This window comes from Sparus aurata, chromosome 8 (genome assembly GCF_900880675.1).
Source record: "Sparus aurata chromosome 8, fSpaAur1.1, whole genome shotgun sequence".
Taxonomy (NCBI): domain Eukaryota; kingdom Metazoa; phylum Chordata; class Actinopteri; order Spariformes; family Sparidae; genus Sparus; species Sparus aurata.
The window spans coordinates 15,013,916-15,033,341 of NC_044194.1; the positions used below are offsets into that span (position 1 = coordinate 15,013,916).

At 42.9% G+C, this 19,426-nt stretch overlaps 2 protein-coding genes across 3 annotated transcripts in view; one reads left to right on the plus strand and one right to left on the minus strand.

The window, feature by feature from the left end:
- Positions 1–121: 121 nt before the first annotated feature.
- Positions 122–15,950, plus strand: pik3c2g (phosphatidylinositol-4-phosphate 3-kinase catalytic subunit type 2 gamma). 2 transcript variants are annotated; one of them, XM_030424980.1, is made up of 33 exons: positions 122–236; positions 1,114–1,626; positions 1,722–1,801; positions 2,115–2,272; positions 3,104–3,218; positions 3,334–3,445; positions 3,762–3,832; positions 4,051–4,114; positions 4,226–4,351; positions 4,561–4,591; positions 5,071–5,254; positions 5,407–5,529; positions 5,784–5,912; positions 6,750–6,864; positions 6,959–7,092; positions 7,194–7,382; positions 7,704–7,797; positions 7,904–7,998; positions 8,173–8,353; positions 8,447–8,554; positions 9,140–9,232; positions 9,445–9,574; positions 9,667–9,803; positions 9,904–10,073; positions 10,225–10,381; positions 10,466–10,575; positions 10,686–10,854; positions 12,047–12,165; positions 12,263–12,359; positions 12,449–12,509; positions 12,662–12,741; positions 12,823–12,948; positions 14,321–15,950. In XM_030424980.1, exons 2-33 carry the CDS (start codon positions 1,198–1,200, stop codon positions 14,468–14,470), a joined length of 4,137 nt encoding a protein of 1,378 aa, XP_030280840.1. In that variant the 5' UTR covers positions 122–236; positions 1,114–1,197; the 3' UTR covers positions 14,471–15,950. The 2 variants fall into 2 exon arrangements, with proteins under 2 accessions (XP_030280840.1, XP_030280841.1); XM_030424981.1 differs by lacking the exon at positions 122–236 and adding an exon at positions 425–522.
- Positions 14,846–19,426, minus strand: part of LOC115586176 (1-phosphatidylinositol 4,5-bisphosphate phosphodiesterase zeta-1) — a 25,084-nt gene continuing 20,503 nt past the window's right edge. Inside the window, exons 11-12 of the mRNA XM_030424984.1 lie at positions 16,426–16,575; positions 14,846–16,191 (exon numbers count right to left, since the gene is read on the minus strand). Coding sequence (XP_030280844.1) covers positions 16,109–16,191; positions 16,426–16,575 — 233 coding nt within the window. The 3' untranslated portion in view covers positions 14,846–16,108. The remainder of the gene's footprint in view (positions 16,192–16,425; positions 16,576–19,426) is intronic.

The following is a 19,426-nucleotide window of genomic DNA, read 5'->3' on the forward strand; positions in this document are numbered from 1 at the left end:
AAGGCGCTATTTAAACAGAGTTATTATATATTACACATCTGAAATGTTCTCTTTCCTCCAGCAGAGGGAGAGCTGTTGTGGGTCTGAGGGAGGGGAGGGGAGGGACAGAGGCAGCCGACAGGGCTGAGGAAACACAGATGGGAAGGTCCCTGAACCTTTCTTACAGGTCTAACTCGCAGAGCATGGCTTCAAGTCAAGCATTCGTCTGCTGGAGACAGGGTGAGAGAGCTTTGAGGGTAAGTCACAGACAAAATACATATTCAGAATACTTGCATTGAGGTTAAAGTTAGGTACTGTCTCTGAAGCTTATCTAACTGTGATGATGTTACTTTAACTGAAACACATCAGTCTGTTTGTATGGACTACAGTTTTGACTGAATCTGTCATGTCAGTTAACTCAGGTTCAGCATGTGAAATGAAAGGTTCAGTGTATAAAGTAATCATAGTAGTGGTGAAGATTTGGTTTCACTTTACACAAGTGTTCCTTTAGATGAAGAGAGGCGAGCACCGGTGGATTTCCTGGTAAGATCTGAAAGCTTGTTAATGATTAGACCAACGTTTATCTTCAGGTTGAGCTAGAACTCGAGCCATAAAACTGCTTTCCTGACCTGCCAGTAAGTCCGCACAAGGGATTAGAAATTCTAAGCAATTCCTTTAATGGCTGCCTTTTAATAACCTGTTAATCATTAATAATATATGGAATGATTTGGACTTTTTTCGTCATTTGAAAACAGTTTTAACCACTGACATGATCTGTGTTTGGAGTAGGCTGCATTTGAAGTTAAAAGAACAAGTAAAGTAAATGACAAGTTACTTGAATGATAAACTAAACAAAATGATGAACTAGCCTTACAAAATCCATCCCATATTGAGGCTATTAAATGGATAAATGTAGGCTAGTAATGTCAGTTTGGATAGAATGTCTTTTTGTCTTTTATTTTGAAATACTTGACAAGTAAATATATATTTTTGGATGGGTTTGTGCCAATCTGATTGGCTGTTAATATATATTTTTTTTCAATTGAAGGTTAATCATAAACTGCCCTAGTCTCTATTGTCATTAATGCCTAATTCTGTTTTTTGTGATTTATTTTTCTTTCCTTCCCCGCATAGTTCTGCATTCTGCCATGAAATGAAGTGAGGACGTGCTGAGATAAAGCATTACCCAGGAGTGCTTGTACATCATCCTAACATGTGATGGATCCTCTTCAAAGGCAAAATGGATCAATCCGGAGACAAGATGCAAGCGACTCTGACCTCCCCATGCCCCTAACTGAGCATCAATATGGAGCTCACCTTTATGAGTCACTTGGAAACTTTCCTGAAGATAATGATGCACACATATATGAGGCCACCTTGTCTGGGCTCATTACCCCAACTGAACCCCAACCCCAACCTCCAGGGAATACAGAAAGCATGGATAGGCCTTTGCCTGTTCGCCCCCCTCGCCCCCCACCCAGAACCAGACTTCCCAGTGCATGTTTGCCAGAAAGACCAGGCAACGCACCCCCGCCCGTTCCCCCCAGGAGGCGAGTCCCCCTCAGCATGAGCATGAAGCAGTTTTCCTGTGACCTCACCGAGCCCGCTCAGAAATTGAACCGTTCCAGGACAGAAATAGACAATCATGTGAGTATCTCTTGTAGTTTCTCCCTCAGCAGAGACAAAGAGCTCTTTTTATGCAACAGCCCGAATTAATGCTTTTTTCCCCCCTTGCACATCAGGACCCGTTCACCATCAATCTGATAGACACTCCACAGGGCAGCACCAAGAGTCTGGCTTCTTTCTGTGCTGCAACTTCAAAGTAAGAGAGAGAATCCAAAGTCAATTTTTCAACATAATCTATTTTGTAATGTGAATTAGATAAATGCATTGTACTGTAAATAATACATTTGAAGCACTTTGTTGAGATAAACAAATGGAAAACTTTAATTTTGGACAGATTCTCTATATCCACTTTTTGGTCTGTCAGCTCAGCCTTGTTTTGAACCTTTAGGGAGCCGATATGAATCATGCTGCTCAATCATGCTATGAAGCGTTGAAGCGTGGAACATGTTTGCCATCATTCTTTCAATTTCAGACTGGCAACCTGTTTTTCTCTTCTCCATCTCTGGCAGGCTAATGTCACACTACAAGCACACAGACAGCATTCATAACTCAGGTGTGGTGTGGGGTCGAATGCTACACATCCACCCTGCCCTGCTGCAGCAGGTGGAGGTGACTGTCAGCGTGGCCACTGAGTGGGATGAATACCAGGTCCCCCTCCCCACCACAGGTAAGATCAACCAGCACAGAACCACAGTCACTCACTCAGGGAAGATAGATTTTCATCAGAAATGGTGGCTTGTTTAACAATAAAGACAACAACTCCCATAAGGCCACACTGCTTATGTTTTTTGTTTTGATTTGATTGAGATACCCCTAGTGGCAGAAATGAAATACTATGCATTTAAGTACATTTAGCAATACCACAATATCAAACTACTCGTAAAATACTTTAACTAACTTAAAAGATCTTGCATCTAAAATTCTGCTTGAGTGTTATGAGCACAATGTACTGTACAAGTTCTTACTGGAACAAATGGTTCCCAAGGTTTTTCTTAATCTTGTGTGCACAAAGATGAAGAAACAGATTGTGCACACATGAAAACATATAATTTTTGCAGGACTTGAGGAACTACTCTGGAAAATGTGTGGGTGAATTTTATTTGTACATGATGACTTCACATAAATCCCATTAAAGCTTGGCAAAAATCCAACCTGAGCACAGACAGTAAGTGTTGTGCCTGCATGGGTGTGTAGGGACTTCATTCTGTGATAACCACAATTGCAACTGTTAGATAAATGAAGTGGAGTTGAAAGCACAATATTTTCCTCTGTGATGTGATGAAGTAGAAGTACTGTATAAAGTAGAGCTGTACTTCAGTGGCAGCATGTTAAAAAAACCTGAAATATTATAAATAGAAAGGTATTAACTTAGTTTTACTCCACCACTGCATGGATGTAAAGCGCTCCATTATCTGAGGACTCTTCAGCTCATCCTCCAGTCACTTCTGCAGGTGTTGGCAGAGGTGTGTGGACTCTGAACTTTGATCTTTTTGTCCAGTGAACAGGACAGTGAAGAGTCTGATTGATGAAATCTTCCAGCTGCTGGACCTCCCTCGCAGCACAGATGGGCATTATGTCTTAAAGCTGTGCAACTCTGACGAGTACCTCCGAAAGTAAGCCACCAATCCAGGAACGTTTAACTACTGAGTCTAAGATGTTCTGTTCAAACATGGTGTGTTTAATTTCATGCACCAAACACCATTTTTTTCCCCCATACCTCTCCCTAAGTGAAGAGCTGCTGGGACTGCACGAGACTATTCAGATTTACTACAAGATTGAACAGGAAGTGCCCGTCCGTCTGCTCAACACCAATAGCCTCAAACACCGTCTGACCAGAGATGTAAGTCGGTTCAAACTCCTTCGGTGTTCCCACCCGCAGTGTAGATCATTTACTAAGAAAGAGCAGCCAGTCTTCAGTCTTGAAATGCTGTTTGTGTCTGGCTACGAGCCAACATGTTATCATCAGGGCTGTAAAATCCTCCACCCTGACTTCTTGACTTTGTTCTGTTTACACATCACGTCACAGCGGGTGGCACAGGAATAAAGGTGAAGCTAATGTGGAGTCACAAAAAGCCAATTGATACCGTGTAATGATCCCAAACACTTGATTTAAATTCTGTGTATAGATGGATGTTAACCTGTGTTTCTCCTCTGAGGTTGAGGACGACCTGAGCTCATTCCAGCTCTACGAGGTTCTGCGTCCCATTTCTGTCTTCAACGCCTGCAAGTAAGATTGCGGGCAGTCCTGCATTCCTAATCCGTTCTTTATGAAGTGGTTTCACTAACAGTGACAGGTGTTCAGTGGGTCATGTGTCAACCAGCGTCTGTTTGTAGAAAAACATTGGCATTGTGGTTTCCTACCACTGTGACACCTGTGTGTGTGTGTGTTTGTGTGTGTGTGTGTGTGTGTATGTGTGTGTGTTTACCCTTTTACCTGTCTGTCAGGTTGAGTCTGCAGGATGTGCTCAATAGCTACAACAGGGAGGTGACACAGCTGATGAGATTTAAGGTCAGTATTTATTCATCTCACACAGTTTTTGAAGCCCTCTCTTTCATCTAAGGGTAATTCAGATACGCCTGTGGGAGTGACGCATGATAAGCTGACTTCCTTTTGTTGCAGTCTGGGATGAACGTCAATGTGATCGTGGACTGCGTTCGCACCATCAGCAACCTTCTGTGTGGGCTCTCCTGTCCGGAGCTGGAGGACACTATAGGCAGGCTCAACCGAATCAACCCCATACCCCTGGTATGATATCACTGCGTCAGTTGTGAATCTTTCCCCATGGTGAAATCTCCTCCTCATTCAAGCAGTGTAATCCCATCACTTTACATATATGCCAAAGTATTGTGACACTGCAGTGCCCCAAAGAAATGTGAAAGACCTCCTCATTCCTCCAATTGACAATACAAAGCTTTGTTTGTTATTTTCTTCTTTTTTTTCTCTTTCTTTTTTAGAGTCATGAGGAGATGTCTGAGTGTGAAACAGGTGAGTATCTGTTACTTAACAGTAACGCCATTGTTGTGTGCGTGGGTGTGTGTTTCTTCTATCTGTTTGGCACTCTTGCCATTTGATAACCAAACCGGGCACATTAAGGTTAAATGGTCAGATTCTTAACAAGGAAACCCCAGATCACCATATCACCATATTAACTTCCTTTTACTTATGTTACACTGTTTTGACTGTGTCGAAATATTTGCAGTTCTGCCAAAAAAAACAGCAGGCCTGAAAGTGCTAAAAGACCATTCTATTATATCTGTCTATCGTCTTGAAATGTAAAATTGTCAAAAATCTTAATTAAGTCCAATTTAATGTCTGTCGTAGAGACAGCAGTGCATGAAGAGAGGTTTACTACATTGTAGTGTTTCACAAACAAGGTATCAATTGTTTTCATGCTGTTTATAGATACAGAATAGGGGGGCTTAAGTGTTTCCTGCCAAAACAATTGTTTCGTCTCCATGTTCCAGCCATGATCCTGCTTCACAAGGAGCTGCAGAAAGAGCTGCAGGTCTTTTTTGACAACTTCCATTCAGACTTCCGAAGTCAGAAGTTCACCAGCAAACTGCAAATACTTGACGTGGAGAACAACTCTGAAATCTTACAATTCAACATCGCTGCTCTCTACAAACTGCAACCTGCCTGGATTATAAAGTAATGTGTGCATTTATAGTCACGCACAGACATGCACACATTCTGATGCGCATGCAGAAATACAAGCAAACTGCATACTGTACGAATTAACCGCTTCCTGACCAGGGTTTGTTTTGCTTTCTATTTCCTCCCTTTTGTTTTTGTTTTTTTAGCTACGAGTGCTTCTCTGTTTCCTGTGATTTGACGTACGGAGCAACGAAGATCTGTGACACAGGCGTTTCTGAAAACATCAGCGCCGCCTTGTCATACGGAAACAAGATCCAGTGTAACCGCATGTAAGAGCCTCTCAGAGTACGCTTGACCATACTCCACTTCCTCTTTCCTTATTCTCACAGGAATTCCTTTGTCACTGACGAGAAAGTGAAAGTGCATATTACAGATCCTTAAGAGTTCATAAGAGAAATGATCTATAGCTGATCTATACGTTGACTAAATTCTAGTTTAGAAAATATTTATGAGATAGAATAAATAGATGGAGAAGAAATAAAAGTGTTTTTTTTGACTGCATGTGCATGTTGTTTGGTTTTAGGATGGTATTCCCTGTTCCAGTCAACCAGCTGCCGTACGAGTGCATGTTGACATTCCACCTCAAGGGCGCCAAGCGGGGCAAGAACCCCGAGCTCTTAGGCTTGGCTGTACTACCTCTTTACAGCGACAGGTAGGTGTTTACACAACGTCCACACTATCTCATAAAGATTCTGACTTGAATGCTAACACAGGGGGGAGGCTGGGAAGGTGGAGGGAGTTAACGCGAGCTCGTGGTTTAACGAGCAGCAAAGGTTTTTATGGACTATTTGTTTTGAGAGAAAGGTCGTCGACATAAATGATTTGAGGGTTGTATGAAACAAACACATGAAAATCAAATGACTCATGTGCCTGTCGAAACTACTGCGCAGATCAGTTTGTAAAATCAGTGTAATGCCTCTTTAAGAAATGTTTAATTTTAGAGAGTTTATTTTAGTAACTTTCATCTTTAACACTCTTAAAGACATTATAATTATTTCTGACTGCTGTCTAAAGTTAGTATTTTGGGGTTTAATAAATCCCTTATAATGCACTTCTACTATCTATCTTCTTTCAGCTGTACTATCAAATCAACAAATCTTTAAAGGTGCAATACGTAAGAATCGTCCACCTGTTGAATTTATAGGCCAACTCCAAACAAATAGGTGGTGACATATCAACTCATCATAGTAACGACTAACTGTAGCTGCCGTTAGAGAGGAAGCTCAGTTCAGCTAGCGACTGTATTAGCCGACTCTGCCTGGACAAAGTGGCTGGGAGCTAGCAGTTAGCATTCCAATTCCCAAAAGATATCAGTGCAACACAACACATAGAGATTTTCTGATATAATAGTCAAATATTTAATCACATTGTGTTAATAATGTTAGTTAATTTTTAAAGATTAAACTAAAATTCATACATACTGCACCTTCAAACTGCTGCCAGCGCGTAGTCTGACAGTGAATGTGTTTTGTACTCTGTGTGTGTCCAGAACTCTGGTGATGGAGACCGTTCTGCTCAGTATGTCCACGCTGGCTGAGCCCCCAGCTCCTCCCTCTCCCGCCCTGTTTGACAGCCACAGACAAGCCGTTGGCGTCATACTGCAGGTCAGTATCACTGGGCAGCTCTGCCCCCTGTTGACCTAAACACAAACTACACCACATCGCCTGCTCAAAGATTCATCTTCCCATAATCCTCCAGCTCGAGTTTCAAGATCAGTTTGTGTGGAAGTATCAGAGGCCTATCGCCCTCCCTGGTTCAGCGTTGTTTACTCAGCCTTGTGAGGCACTGCAAAAGAAAATGTTGAGCGCCTCTAAGAAGCACTGCCTCTGCTTGTGAGTAGAAGAAAACGACACACATTATAGAGATCTGTAATCCCTCCCTGTCCCTTAACACACCCTTGAAATGAGCTCTACCCCCCCCCCCCCCCCCTCAGTCTGACAGAAAATGAGAAAGCCTTCCTCTGGAGTAAACGTTACTGTAGTGACAAAGGAAGCACTTTCCTCCACCTGCTGCTGGGTGGAGCCCCCCGGTGGCAGCCTGAAGACCTGACAGAAATCTATACTGTTGTGGAGAACTGGCTGATTCATCTACCCGAGGAGGCGCTCTTCCTGCTCAGTCCCAAGTGGGTAACATGTGTTGCTTGTTTGGAAAAGTGTTTTGGTTCCTAGTTCCTATGTCCTGTTTTTGAAAAGGAGTAATATGTCGGCGTAAAAAAAATGCTCGATTAAGATAAAAGTCCTGCATTTAAAATATGATTTATGTAGATAAGTCTTTGAATGAAAATATACTTATGCTGAAAAATGACCGTCTGATCCGATAAAGGGCCATGCTTGTGATGAATGTAGTTTTGTAGGCGAGCAGACTGGTACCCCAAAATCTGTGATCACAACCATGATTCAGGTTTACAGTAGTCTGTTTGGTGACATTGAACATATTTTTTCAGTTTCCATGATCAGACCGTGCGAAGGGCTGCGGTTCACTACTTTGAGCAGATACCAGATGGAGAGCTGGAGTTGTTTCTGCCACAGTTGGTCCAGGTAAGCACACTCAAGTGTTAAACACACCTATGAAATAAGGTGACTGTACACTCTGTATTTTCCTCATTGGTCTGATGTTGGTTTCATCAGTCATCCTCTCCTACAGGCTCTGAAGAGCGAGTGGGAGTTGGATGGACCTCTGGTGATGCTGCTGCTGGAGAGATCACTGAAGAGCATGCAGATTGCCCAGCAGCTCTACTGGTGAGCCAAAGATTCAGACATCAGACTGAGGGAATGTAAATTTGGATTAGCAATGTTACAAAAGGAAAGAATTAAAGTTAAAACTGCTCTAGGAAGAATGTGTTTTGAGTCTTTTGAGGCTCAACAATTTTCTCCGCGGCACAAAAGTTGTATTAAAGTTTTACATGCTGGCAGGCTGCTGGAGGATGCCCAGAGTGAACCCTACTACCAGAGCTGGTTCAGTAAGGTTCAGGCTGCCCTGCGGCACTGCTGTGGCCGGGCGCTGAGGGAGGAGCTGGAGCTTGAAAGCCGCCTCGTGTCCGTGCTCGTGCAGGTGGCGGAGAAGGTCCGAGCTGCTGACAAGGCTCGCCGTAAGGTACCAGGCTCAGCTCATCTTCTCATTTATTCATTTACTCAGTCACTACGACTAACTAACTTAGTTGTTTGATTTGTGTGCATTTCTCCGCAGAATGTTTTGAAGAAAGAGAAAGCGAAGATCACCGAGTTCTTCAAAGGTGGGATCAGCTGTTGTCTGGCGCTGGATCCGGCTGTTCGTGTAAAAGCGTTGGATGTTGAAGTAAGAGCGTCACATGGCTACCAGAAAAGACACATCAAACAATTTCTAATTTCATTTTACACAGCAGAGGCCTTCTCCAGATATCACCTTACAATTATTCCGTCTGGCACATTATTTGTATTGAAAGCAAGATCCAGAACCAATTTCAATGTTATTTTTTGTTTTTTAAAATCCATTGCAAGTCCAGCTTCTTTTGGAAAACATAATTTACATAATTACAAACAAATCTTTACAAAGTAACACAACAAGATAGAAAAGGGCTCTAGGAAAGAGAGTAGGAGCATATAAAAATAAATATGCTCTTCAGCTGTCAAGCAGATTTCTCCTTTTTCATTTTATGACATACTGAAAACTAAAATTGTATTATTTTTTACTTTCGTGTCCAGCTGTCCTTTTGTGAGGCTTTACGTGTTGTGTCATCATACAGTATATTCATGTATTTGTTAATTCTGCCTGCATTACATACATTTCTAAAAGGAAAGGAATGTCACACAGCACATTACACCATTTATATAACCATACTTAAGTCTCACACAGCTCCACAGCAGGAGTGTTTACTTGTTTCCGTCCATATGTTGCCTACAGGCCTGTAAGTTCTACAACTCCAACGCTGCTCCCCTGGGGATCTCATTCATCTGCTCCGACCCTCTCGCTAAGAAGATCAGTGTCATCTGCAAGGTTGGTAATGTTATTTATTTTTTTATCTGCTCTGGGCCTGGTAAAAATTTTCAATATCGGTCCACTGCCTTTTATTCTTGTCTCCTTCAAAAGGGAAATTAAAGCTCATAGTCTGCTCATTTCAACACAAAGAGAATACCTGTGAAATGGCACCTGTCGAGTCAACCTTTATATCAAATGCTGTCAAAACTCGGTTAAATCTTTCTTTTCAGACAGGAGATAACCTGCGTCAAGACATGCTGGTACTTCAGATAGTCCGTGTGATGGACAGGGTTTGGCTTGAGGAGGGACTTGACATGCGAATGATCACCTTCAGATGTCTTTCTACTGGCAGAGCTCAGGGTCGGTTTCTGTTTTTGAACACACATTCATTTTTCTCGTTCTCTGTGGTTGTGAAGTCACGTTTTTCTACCTGTATTCTCTGTGGCTGTCAGGCCTGGTGGAAGTGGTTCCAGAGGCGGTGACCCTGGGGAAGATTCACCAGGAGTGGGGCTTGGGTGGCACCCTGCGAGAAGACACACTCGAGAAATGGTTCCACAACTGGAACAAAACCAAGGAGGACTATGAGAAGGTGAAGACCAACACAACGTCTGTGATAACTTTACCATTACGCCTGATTCTGAAACCTGAATGTTCACTTTTGCTCCTGATGCGTATGTATGTGCGTGCAGGCTGTGATGAACTTCATCCACTCGTGTGCAGGGTGGTGCGTGGCCACCTTCATCCTGGGGATCTGTGACCGCCACAACGACAACATCATGTTGAAACACAGCGGACACATGTTTCACATCGACTTTGGCGAAATTATGGGCAATGCACAGAAGTTTGGATCCTTTAAAAGGCAAGTCGACGAAAACACGAGCGGCAGTTTGGGAGTGAAGAAAGAGTGGTGTTTTTGTTTAAACAGCAAAAAACGCAGAAAAGGATAAAGTCAAAAAGAACGATGTGAATTCACTTAAATCCCCCCTCCCACTCTTTTTTTGTCACGACAGGGACCGATCACCATTCATCTTTTCATCTGAGATGCATCACTTCATCACAGGCGGGGGGCTGAAGCCTCAGCGCTTGCATCGCTTTGTGGAGCTGTGCTGTGAAGCTTACAACATAATCAGACAGCGCTCTGCACTGATACTCAGCCTGTTGGAGCTGGTAAGATCTTTAATGGCGATATCTGAGAATGACTAATATTACACAAAACACAGTTTCATTTGGGGATGTGCGTGTGGTTTTTAGATGCTACATGCAGGAATGCCTGAACTGAAGGACACTAATGACCTGCAGTACGTCCAGAACAACCTCAGACCTCACGACACAGACCTGGAGGCCACATCCTACTTCACAAAGTAATTTAATCTACAACACATGAACACACGCAGTCTTTTAAAGTAACCCATATTTTATTCATGTATAAATCTGTTTCTGAGTGTGACAGTGTGCATCCCTCCTGATGTAGGAAGATCAAGGAAAGCATGGGCTGTTTTGCAGTCAAGTTTAACTTCCTGACGCACAGCTTGGCTCAAGTGAAGAAACAGGACTCACAAACCCGGAACGGCGTCCCGGCTCCCAGCAACAACATCCAAGAAGCTGTCATCCAGGGATACACCATCAGGTCCAAAGACGTGGTGAGGCTGCATGTTGCATCTTTTATGCTGTGGTTATGCAGTCGCTGCGAAAGTCTGCCTGATGCGTCACAGAGATTTGTGTTGTTAAATCCTTATAGCCCGGAGCTGATGACACATCTGGAACTGACAGCAGGTTCTAGAGCCCAATACATATCGACTGATGTTGGCCTTGGGGTAGATTACATTTATTAAATTCCCTGTGAAGTTTGCGGTTTAAGTACATTGTCGTCTCATCGCTATTGGCACCGGCCCTTAAAAACCCAGCACTGCTTGGCCTCTTGCAGGTTCACACATACGTTCTCGGAGGATTAACCCCTGGCTCTGTCTGCGTTGGGTCTGCTGTCACATATGGCCTCCGAGGCAGCAACACTTCATTTAGACAGGCTCTTTCACTCACTTTCCAGCGTGGAGTTACTGCTGTGGTTGGCATTCCACTGCTCTTTGATCAGAATAGGCTTCCTGATGTCAGGTCAAACAGTTTGAGGTTAGAGGTGGAGCGCCGTGTCAGATGAAAAAGGCGCAGAGATTTGAACAGATTTAGCCTGTAGCGCAATCAGTGGCGAGGACAAGGATCGTTCATTCGGTAAATGTTTAATATAAGCTCTTCATTTCTACTGCTTCTAATCGCTTAAAGTGTTTGTTTTCACTATTTCACTACTTGGACACTTTTTAGAAGGCAAACATAAAACAGAAGAAATATTTAACCGTGAAACTTTGTTAAAGAAGTTATTTAGTTATGATTGATTTCTATTATAATATTCTGTTTTAAATAGCTCATGCTCAAGACAAAAAAACTCCTTGAGAACTGAGGTTGGTTTTCAAAACTCACAATAGTTTACAGGCATCCAAAACTGTTATATTCCTGGGTTAGCGCTTACATTGAAGATGGATTTAGATTTCTCACAAATCCACCTTTCCAGTATGGTTTTATCCACTACAGTAGTTTGGACCATTCATCATCCTCAAGGAACTACTTTCAGATACAGGTGTAGTTTAGGTGTGACGGCCATAGAGATCCTTGAGGGCTAACACTGGGTGAGCTGAGTGCGGGCCAGCTTGGGAATCGGCTGTTTAAGAATGTTAACGATATTCAACACCTGCATCAACACGACTCTTGACTTTTCTACAGTCTCTCCTCATCTTCTCACCTTGCAGCCTAATGGGAAAAATATGTATTTTGTCTGAATTGCAGATCTATGACCTGAGAGTAGCCATTGATGACGGTTTTCTGAACAGTGAGAAGACGTACGGGCAGTTTGAGCAGATCCACAAACAGCTGCAGAAACACTTCATTGAGTCGACGCTGCCTCAGTGAGCGAACAAAAAAAAAGAAAAAAAAAGAAGCTTTTTCTTTTCACAGTAAAAAGACATAATTTGATCTGAACTCTTTGCTCCTTCTCTCTTAAAGGTTTCCTAGCTGGTATAAGCTGTCATTCAGCCCGAGCAAGAGAATGTCTCTGCTGAACAAGTACCTGCAACAGCTTTTTGAGGGACCATGCAAGGGAGTGAGTTCCTCTTGTCCCCTGGTTGGTTTCTCTCAGTGTCCCCTTGTTGTCTTCCTGTTCTCTAACTTGTAACCTGGCTCGCTCTGCAGAATGAATTTGTGTGCAGCTTGTTCCTGGATGGCCCCGACAAAGCCAGAGAAAGTGTGACCGGTGAGTTTTAAAAAATGTTAAAGGAAAAAACGGATAATATTTAGAATGTTAGGACTAATTCTTTCTCGGGGAAATTCAGTTGATAGGCCGTACACAGTATAGGAGGTGATTTTGCTGTGATTTACTGGCACTGATGTGTTGATCTGTTGCAGGATCCAAACCACAGATCCAGCTCTGCATTTCTTACTCTGACTCTAAGCTCTCAGTCTTGGTAAAACACCTGAAGAACATTGTAAGTTTCCATCATTCTTGTTGCATTGTTTGTAGCATTTAAAAAGACTTTGTGGTGAGCTGTATACTCTCTTCTCAACAGAAGCAGGCAAACGGCTCTAACCCTGACGCCTATGTGGTCACGCGCCTCAGGCCGGACCCTCAGCAGCGCTCAAAGAAGAAGACAAAGGTGGTCCGCAATAATGACAACCCCTTCTTCAACGAACTGGTACGACTTTCATCCTACCCATCTTTTTTTTATTAATGAATTAGCACAGTCTCAGCATCCTTTGGTTTTTTCACGAGATTACTGGGCAGGTTTAATGCAAGTAATGCGTTAATCCTTCGATGAAGGGCCGGTGCTTAATACTGTAAATCCATGTACCTTCCATAAAAGCTGTTGAGCACAAACAGTGAGTTCCAAACTGAAGCATTTAGTCAATTTAATGAGGAGCGTTGGATGCTGTAGAGAAATAAGCGGGGTGAAGTAATCGGGGCTCAACAATGGGGATTGTCTGAGGCGGATAACATACCAAGTCCAGCTCTCCAATCCAGCAGCTCACGTGCGAGAAAATCATTTTTTAAGCAGCTGATGATTGAACAATGAGCCACTTCGTTTCCTTCTCATGTAAAGACATTCATAAGCTAAAGCACGAGCAAACATTTCCATTACCCTGGAAACGGGACGTATGTATCTATGACTCAATTTGTCTGTGTTCTGATCAACAGACTTAAATATTAAAAATGACAATTAACTTTAGTCTCTGCTGTTATTTGATAATCACTCTTAAAAAAAAGCAATTATTAAAAGGAGCAAGTAAAAATGTTTCATTTCCCTGGTCGAGAAAGAGGAAAAAAAAAAACGTAACGTTGAACCCTGTAATCTAGTGCAGATTCCTTGATTTGCATATAGGACAGTCTTTGTACTGATCACGTCAGGTCAGTTGTATTTACATTGCACATTATCACAAATTTGCCTCAAAGGATTTATAAACTATACAGTATATGACACCCTCTACTCTTAGACTCTTGATTTGAAAGAGGAGAGGGGACAGGCAGTCATGCAGTAGGTATGTATAGTATGTTGTGTACAGATAACGCTTTTCAGTTTCACAGTGTCTGACATCATTTAAACACTGATCATACTCAGAATTGTTTTATAATAATCCAAGAAAGTTTTTTTTTTTTTTTTCTTTTTTTTTTCCAATTTGTACATCCAGTCCCTCTTGAGATTGATTGCTGTCTCTCTGAGCTTTAAACATTTATCTAACTGTGTTTAATATTACCTTGTGATGTATGCTCTGCCTGCGGTGCCGCTCTCTCCGCTGTGAGTCTGATGTGATCTTTGATTGTTGAACCCTGCAGACTCTGACCAGCAGCTTCCCACACACTTAACAGCCTCTTACCACCTTTTTATGGTGCGAACGTTACGCTTTGACAAAGCCGCATGGAAGGAAATAAAAGAATAAAGCCCCTGTTCTTGCACCTCTGACAGAAATTTCCAATAAAAGCCAAACTGTATAAAAGCCTTCTCCCAAATTACTGCATGTCCAGAATGAAGAGCTGTTTGATAACTAAAACATCTGCCCCCTTATTCACAGCTGGAGTACAATAATGTACTGTTCTATGGGATGGTGCTGGAAGTGACAGTGAAGAGCAAGAAGACGTTTGTGGCTGCGACCAACATTAAACTTGAGAAGGAGCTGCTTGACAAGGAGACGTGGTTTCCTCTCGGTAACTGTGCAGTCTAACCTGAGAGAGAGCTGCGCTGTGGGCCTGCTGCCAGCAGGGGGTGCAGCCACGCCGAGGGAAAGAATCCATCCAAAGATTTCCGACTGCATGAGTGAGACAAATGCACCTGAGCAAAGGAAGTGTGCACTCTCATTTATACCTATTTAATCGGTTGTCTCATCACTCCAGAGCTGAATTTTGCCGGCAGTGGAGGGTGTACGTGGAGGAAGTTACAAGGCTGAGTAAAACTCAGACAAGAAGACTGTTTACTGTGTGAACACTTCCCCTACCTAGCGTGTTTATTTTTTAAATGCTGATCAAATGAAGGATATTTGTTAATTATTTAGATTTTCTGGATGTGGCCTTGACGATGGCTGACGGGAAGAAACGATAACTTTTACCATCAGACTTGCACTTTTGTTTATACTTCCACTTTTACCTCTCCATGAGTCAGAGCTGTCCTTGTGAATGTGTGTGGTCGTGAGCGTCGATGTGACAGACTGAAGAGCAGGTGATTCGGCGCTGTTGATACCTGCCCGGATTGAGTGTGTTTATACCCTCTGGGCTGTGTCAACTGGATGTCCTTGACCAGTGGTATTGGAGGCGGGAGGCGGGGGGGTGAGGCGTGAGGCAAGTGTGTAAGCAGGATGACAACTGTCTCTCTCTCAAGCCTCTCTGGCCTGAGGGGGGCCCAGAGTTAAAACCCTCCCCCTCGCTCCATCCTTTGTCTCATCCATCAGTGGCATTCAAACACAGTTATGCACATGCAGGCACAAACACGCAATGGCAGGACGCTCACATGCCCACACAAATACCCCTGAAAAACCACCTCCTCACTCATGCACGCTCACACACACACACACACGCACACACCCACCACACACACACACACTTTCTAGGCCAAGGCAGGTCTTCACGTTATCTTAATGCCATCCTCCTCCTGACAGGCCTGCTGACCTGCACTCTCCTCTGCCTCATTCACAGGATTTAGTGATGAAGGAGGATAGAAATAGACCTTGCCACACTGGATTTGGTTCAATAATGTATACCTCTGTGAATGCTATTTATATTATTCCCTGCTGGTATCACAGTGATGTAGGCCTGGAATAAAATGCTGTCTGCTACTCTTTCATAGTAGTATGCATGGAGTATTAATATATCCTGGCATCACTCACCAGTTTCAGACCTAATGGGGGGGGGTTGCATCTATTGTTTTGGAGTAGATGATTAATCCAAAAACAACACTGTGTCTCATGGTCGGGTGAGATCTTCTAATGTGTGCTCGGCTCTACCACAATAATTGCACTTGCATCAAATATTAATCCTATGATAAGAATCTAATATCCCACTCCAGGGATTCCTCCAGCAGAGAGTTATTCTGTCTTTGCAGCCCTGCTGGAACCTTCTGGTCTCTTTCCTCTGCAGCATAGAGTGCAGGCAGCAGAGAAAAAGGGAAAGGCACGTCTATTTTCTGACAATAAAACTGGTATTTATATCTGAGGAAATGGTGCTTTTGATTTATTTATATATTTTTTTTGTTGTTGTTGTAGTTGCTGCATCAGCCACGCTTTTCTATCTGTTGGCGAGGTGTGTGTGTGTGTGTGTGTGTGTGTGTGTGTGTGTGTGTGTGTGAGAGAGTCTGATATGGAGAGCTGTTTTTAGGAATACCAAACAAAGACAAAGAGGGAGGCTGGATCCAGGCTGCATCCTTCTCGGGACCGCAGAGGAACCCAGCGGTAGCCTGGAGGTGGCGGAGGAAGGGGGGACATGAAAAAGAAAATGTATGCATCACATAGATACAGCATGTGGAAGCATTTTCTATAAAAACTCCAGAGAGCAACCTTCAGTATTGCTGACACTGTGAACCAAGGGAAATACAATGATGGCCACACAATGTCACCTGATGTAATTTAGCTCTTCATCCGACTCCCAACCCCCACTACCCCCTCTCGCTCTCTCTGCCTGTGCAGCTCACCTCTCTTCAGGCTGGTGAAGGGCAGGGTGTACTGGCCCACAAACTCACTGCTGAGGAGGCCGGTCTGGTCTCGCGCACAGAAGCGGATTAAGCAGAGCTCGGGGACGCCGATGGTGAAGTTCATGTCAGCATCCCAGTGAGGACTCAGAGCTGTAATGGTAATCAGAATGAACCAGTTCATTAGAATCAATAAGCATTAGTAGGTTTACTTAAAGCAGCCTACAACTTTACTGTTTTGATTCACCCACAGCTCTCATAGTGTCGTTTTTGGCCACTGAGGGCAGCTTCTTCAGTAAAACAGATCTAAATACTAACTCTACACTACCAGCTTGGCCCCAAAGATAAATAAGCACCTGGCTAATGAACATAGTGGAGCGTTTAGCTGCTAAACACTGGACTCTCTGGCTTGTTTGCATGTCTTTAAACCAATCACAATCATCCTCAGCAGCGTTTAGCCAAGGATGCAGCAATGGTGCCCCTGCAAAATAAGATCCAGGGGAAAAAAGGCTAAAAAAGGTAACCGCTGCTAGCTTGTTTGTGTTATTAGCGAACAGTTAGAGTACCTTGCCAGTTTCAGCGTGTAGTCTGCTAGCGTGGCGGTTGTTGTCTCAGGTAGCAATTTACTGTACTTTATACAGCCAGTAATTTAGACTACATATATAGTGATACTATGTTAGGGGTTTCTTTGCAGCTTATTTCTGCTGCCCCCAATTGGCCAAATATTTTATTGCACATTTAGAATATTACACACAAGTTACATTATTGTAAAGCCAAAACTGTAGAATCCCTTGGAGTGAAAGCCTTTCTGGACGTATTTATTCACAGTGCTCACACTAGTTTCAAAAAGAAGTCATATTGTATGTAAGCTTATGAGAAAATGAACTTCTGATCTTACTTACCAACTCAAACAGTTAACAGTCATGAGATTTTGGTCTCAATTGCTATTTTCACATCCTCTTCAATACTGCATGATGTTCATTTTGTAAATTATGGTCCCCTTTAGATTCAAATAGACTCTTAGCAGCTCGTGATTGACAAGTCAGTAACAAGTACCACAGCATGTCCTCGGGTTCTCAATCAGATCCAATCAGGATATCCCACTCGTTTCCACCCTCTCGTCTAAATATGGTCACACAGATATAAAACAAAATGCTCACGGCCACACTGACTTTGCCATCTATAGAGCAAATGAAAAATTAACAGACCCACAGTGTGTCGATACACGACAAGTGTTATTTGGTGCAACGTTACAGTGACAAACGAGCAGAGCACACAAAGATAACTAGTGAGTCATCTCTGCTGCAGTTCTGAATCCATTTCTGATTTAACATGAAGTTCCTCTGTAACCCCTCCTCAGTTTTAATCTAAATCCAGATTCATTTGTATTCACCAGTGACCTTATCTGTTTCATAGTGTGAAACGATTTTATGATTTATGCCCGTGCATAAGTGCTCTGCGCCCTCCAGGACTCTTAGCCGTCTCTACAGAGCCTTCTCTCTCTCTCTCTCTCTCTCTCTCGTTCCCTCTCTCTCCCTCTCTCTCATCTGAGCGGCACCAACAGTGTTGATTCTCATCAATATCATGTTTGGGTATTAAGTTAATTTTCATGTTGCCAGCTCTTTAAAAACGAAAGCTCCAAATCAAATGTGACGCGCTGTTTATTCCGTGGCGAAAAAAGAAAGTAGTCTGTCAGAAACCTCGACAGCTGAAGGATTAACTTCAACACCTGAGAGTCTGATGACAGTTACAAGCAGTACATGTAAGACTCATCCTCATATGTATCATCATAAGTAATAATAAACTAGGCTAGTTATTATGTTTATTAGTGATATGGTAGTGTGATACTTCTGAATCTCCTGCTGAGACTGTAGCACGTCATCCTCTGTGTAATGACTCTCAGCTTCGTGTTTCCTGTCATAGTGACAGTGTACGACAGACTTCTCTTCAAAGGAAATCCACTTGTACATTTTAGAGGAACTATTCAGCACATTTATCTTCAGAAGCCCGACAGCAGATATCTGGAAAAAATAGATTTAAAAGGAAGGACAAAAATGCCAACAGAAACCAAAAGAAAGGCTGATGTAATTGAAAACTCCCCAGAATCCAGTTTAGGTGGTTTCACCCAAAGGTTTACATTTTCACTGTTACTGTCAGGCATCCCACTACTTTGGTCCTGGGTGGATAGATGGCCACGCTTCTTGTACCTAACATGCTAAACTAAGATGGTTAACCTGGTAAACATTACACCTGTTAAATAGTGCGCGTCGGAATAGTCCAAAAAAATGTATTTCCGTCTGGGAAAATTGCTCACTCAAGTTGTTACTCTACAGCAGGAACATATTAAATGCAAGAATCTGTCAAAGTCAAAAAGGCAAACTTCAGAAAGAATAAATCTTTTCCATCATTCTGATTTTCTAGAAAGTAAAAGTAGACTTTTCAACTTTTCAAATTCCCCCTTCTCACATTTCCTTCTGGTATTACTGTTGCCGCTGTTGCTAAAACAACGTTAGCAACATGGCTACCGCTAGGAGCCTGGCTACTGGCCAAAGCAAAAAAGCAGCACAAGGATCCCAGTTTCTACCTAGAAACCCTGATATCAGTGCTGTGAAAAAGGAAGAGTGAAACACCCAGTTGTATTAATAAGTGGGCAGGATTTGTTGCTTGCTGATCTAGTTGAAAAGAATGACGGTTTTGAACAAGATCAAGTCCCGGTGGTAAGAGGAAACACCATCATCGGGAATATACTTTGACACTGGCACTCTCCATCAGGTGACTGCCTGTCCGGTCACTCTTGTTTTTTACTTTCCCTCTTTACCTTCTTTGCCGCCTCCGTCTTTTGCAGTGCAGAGCTTCCCAAGTTATTCGAATTGTTCCACTGCTACATGGGAGGGGTGACCGAAACCCTCTTCCTGTTACGGTTGCACAATGGTAAGCAAGCTTCCTTTCTGCCGTAATGCACTGAGTTGAGTCTTAACAACGCTGAGCTCAGTCTGACAACGCA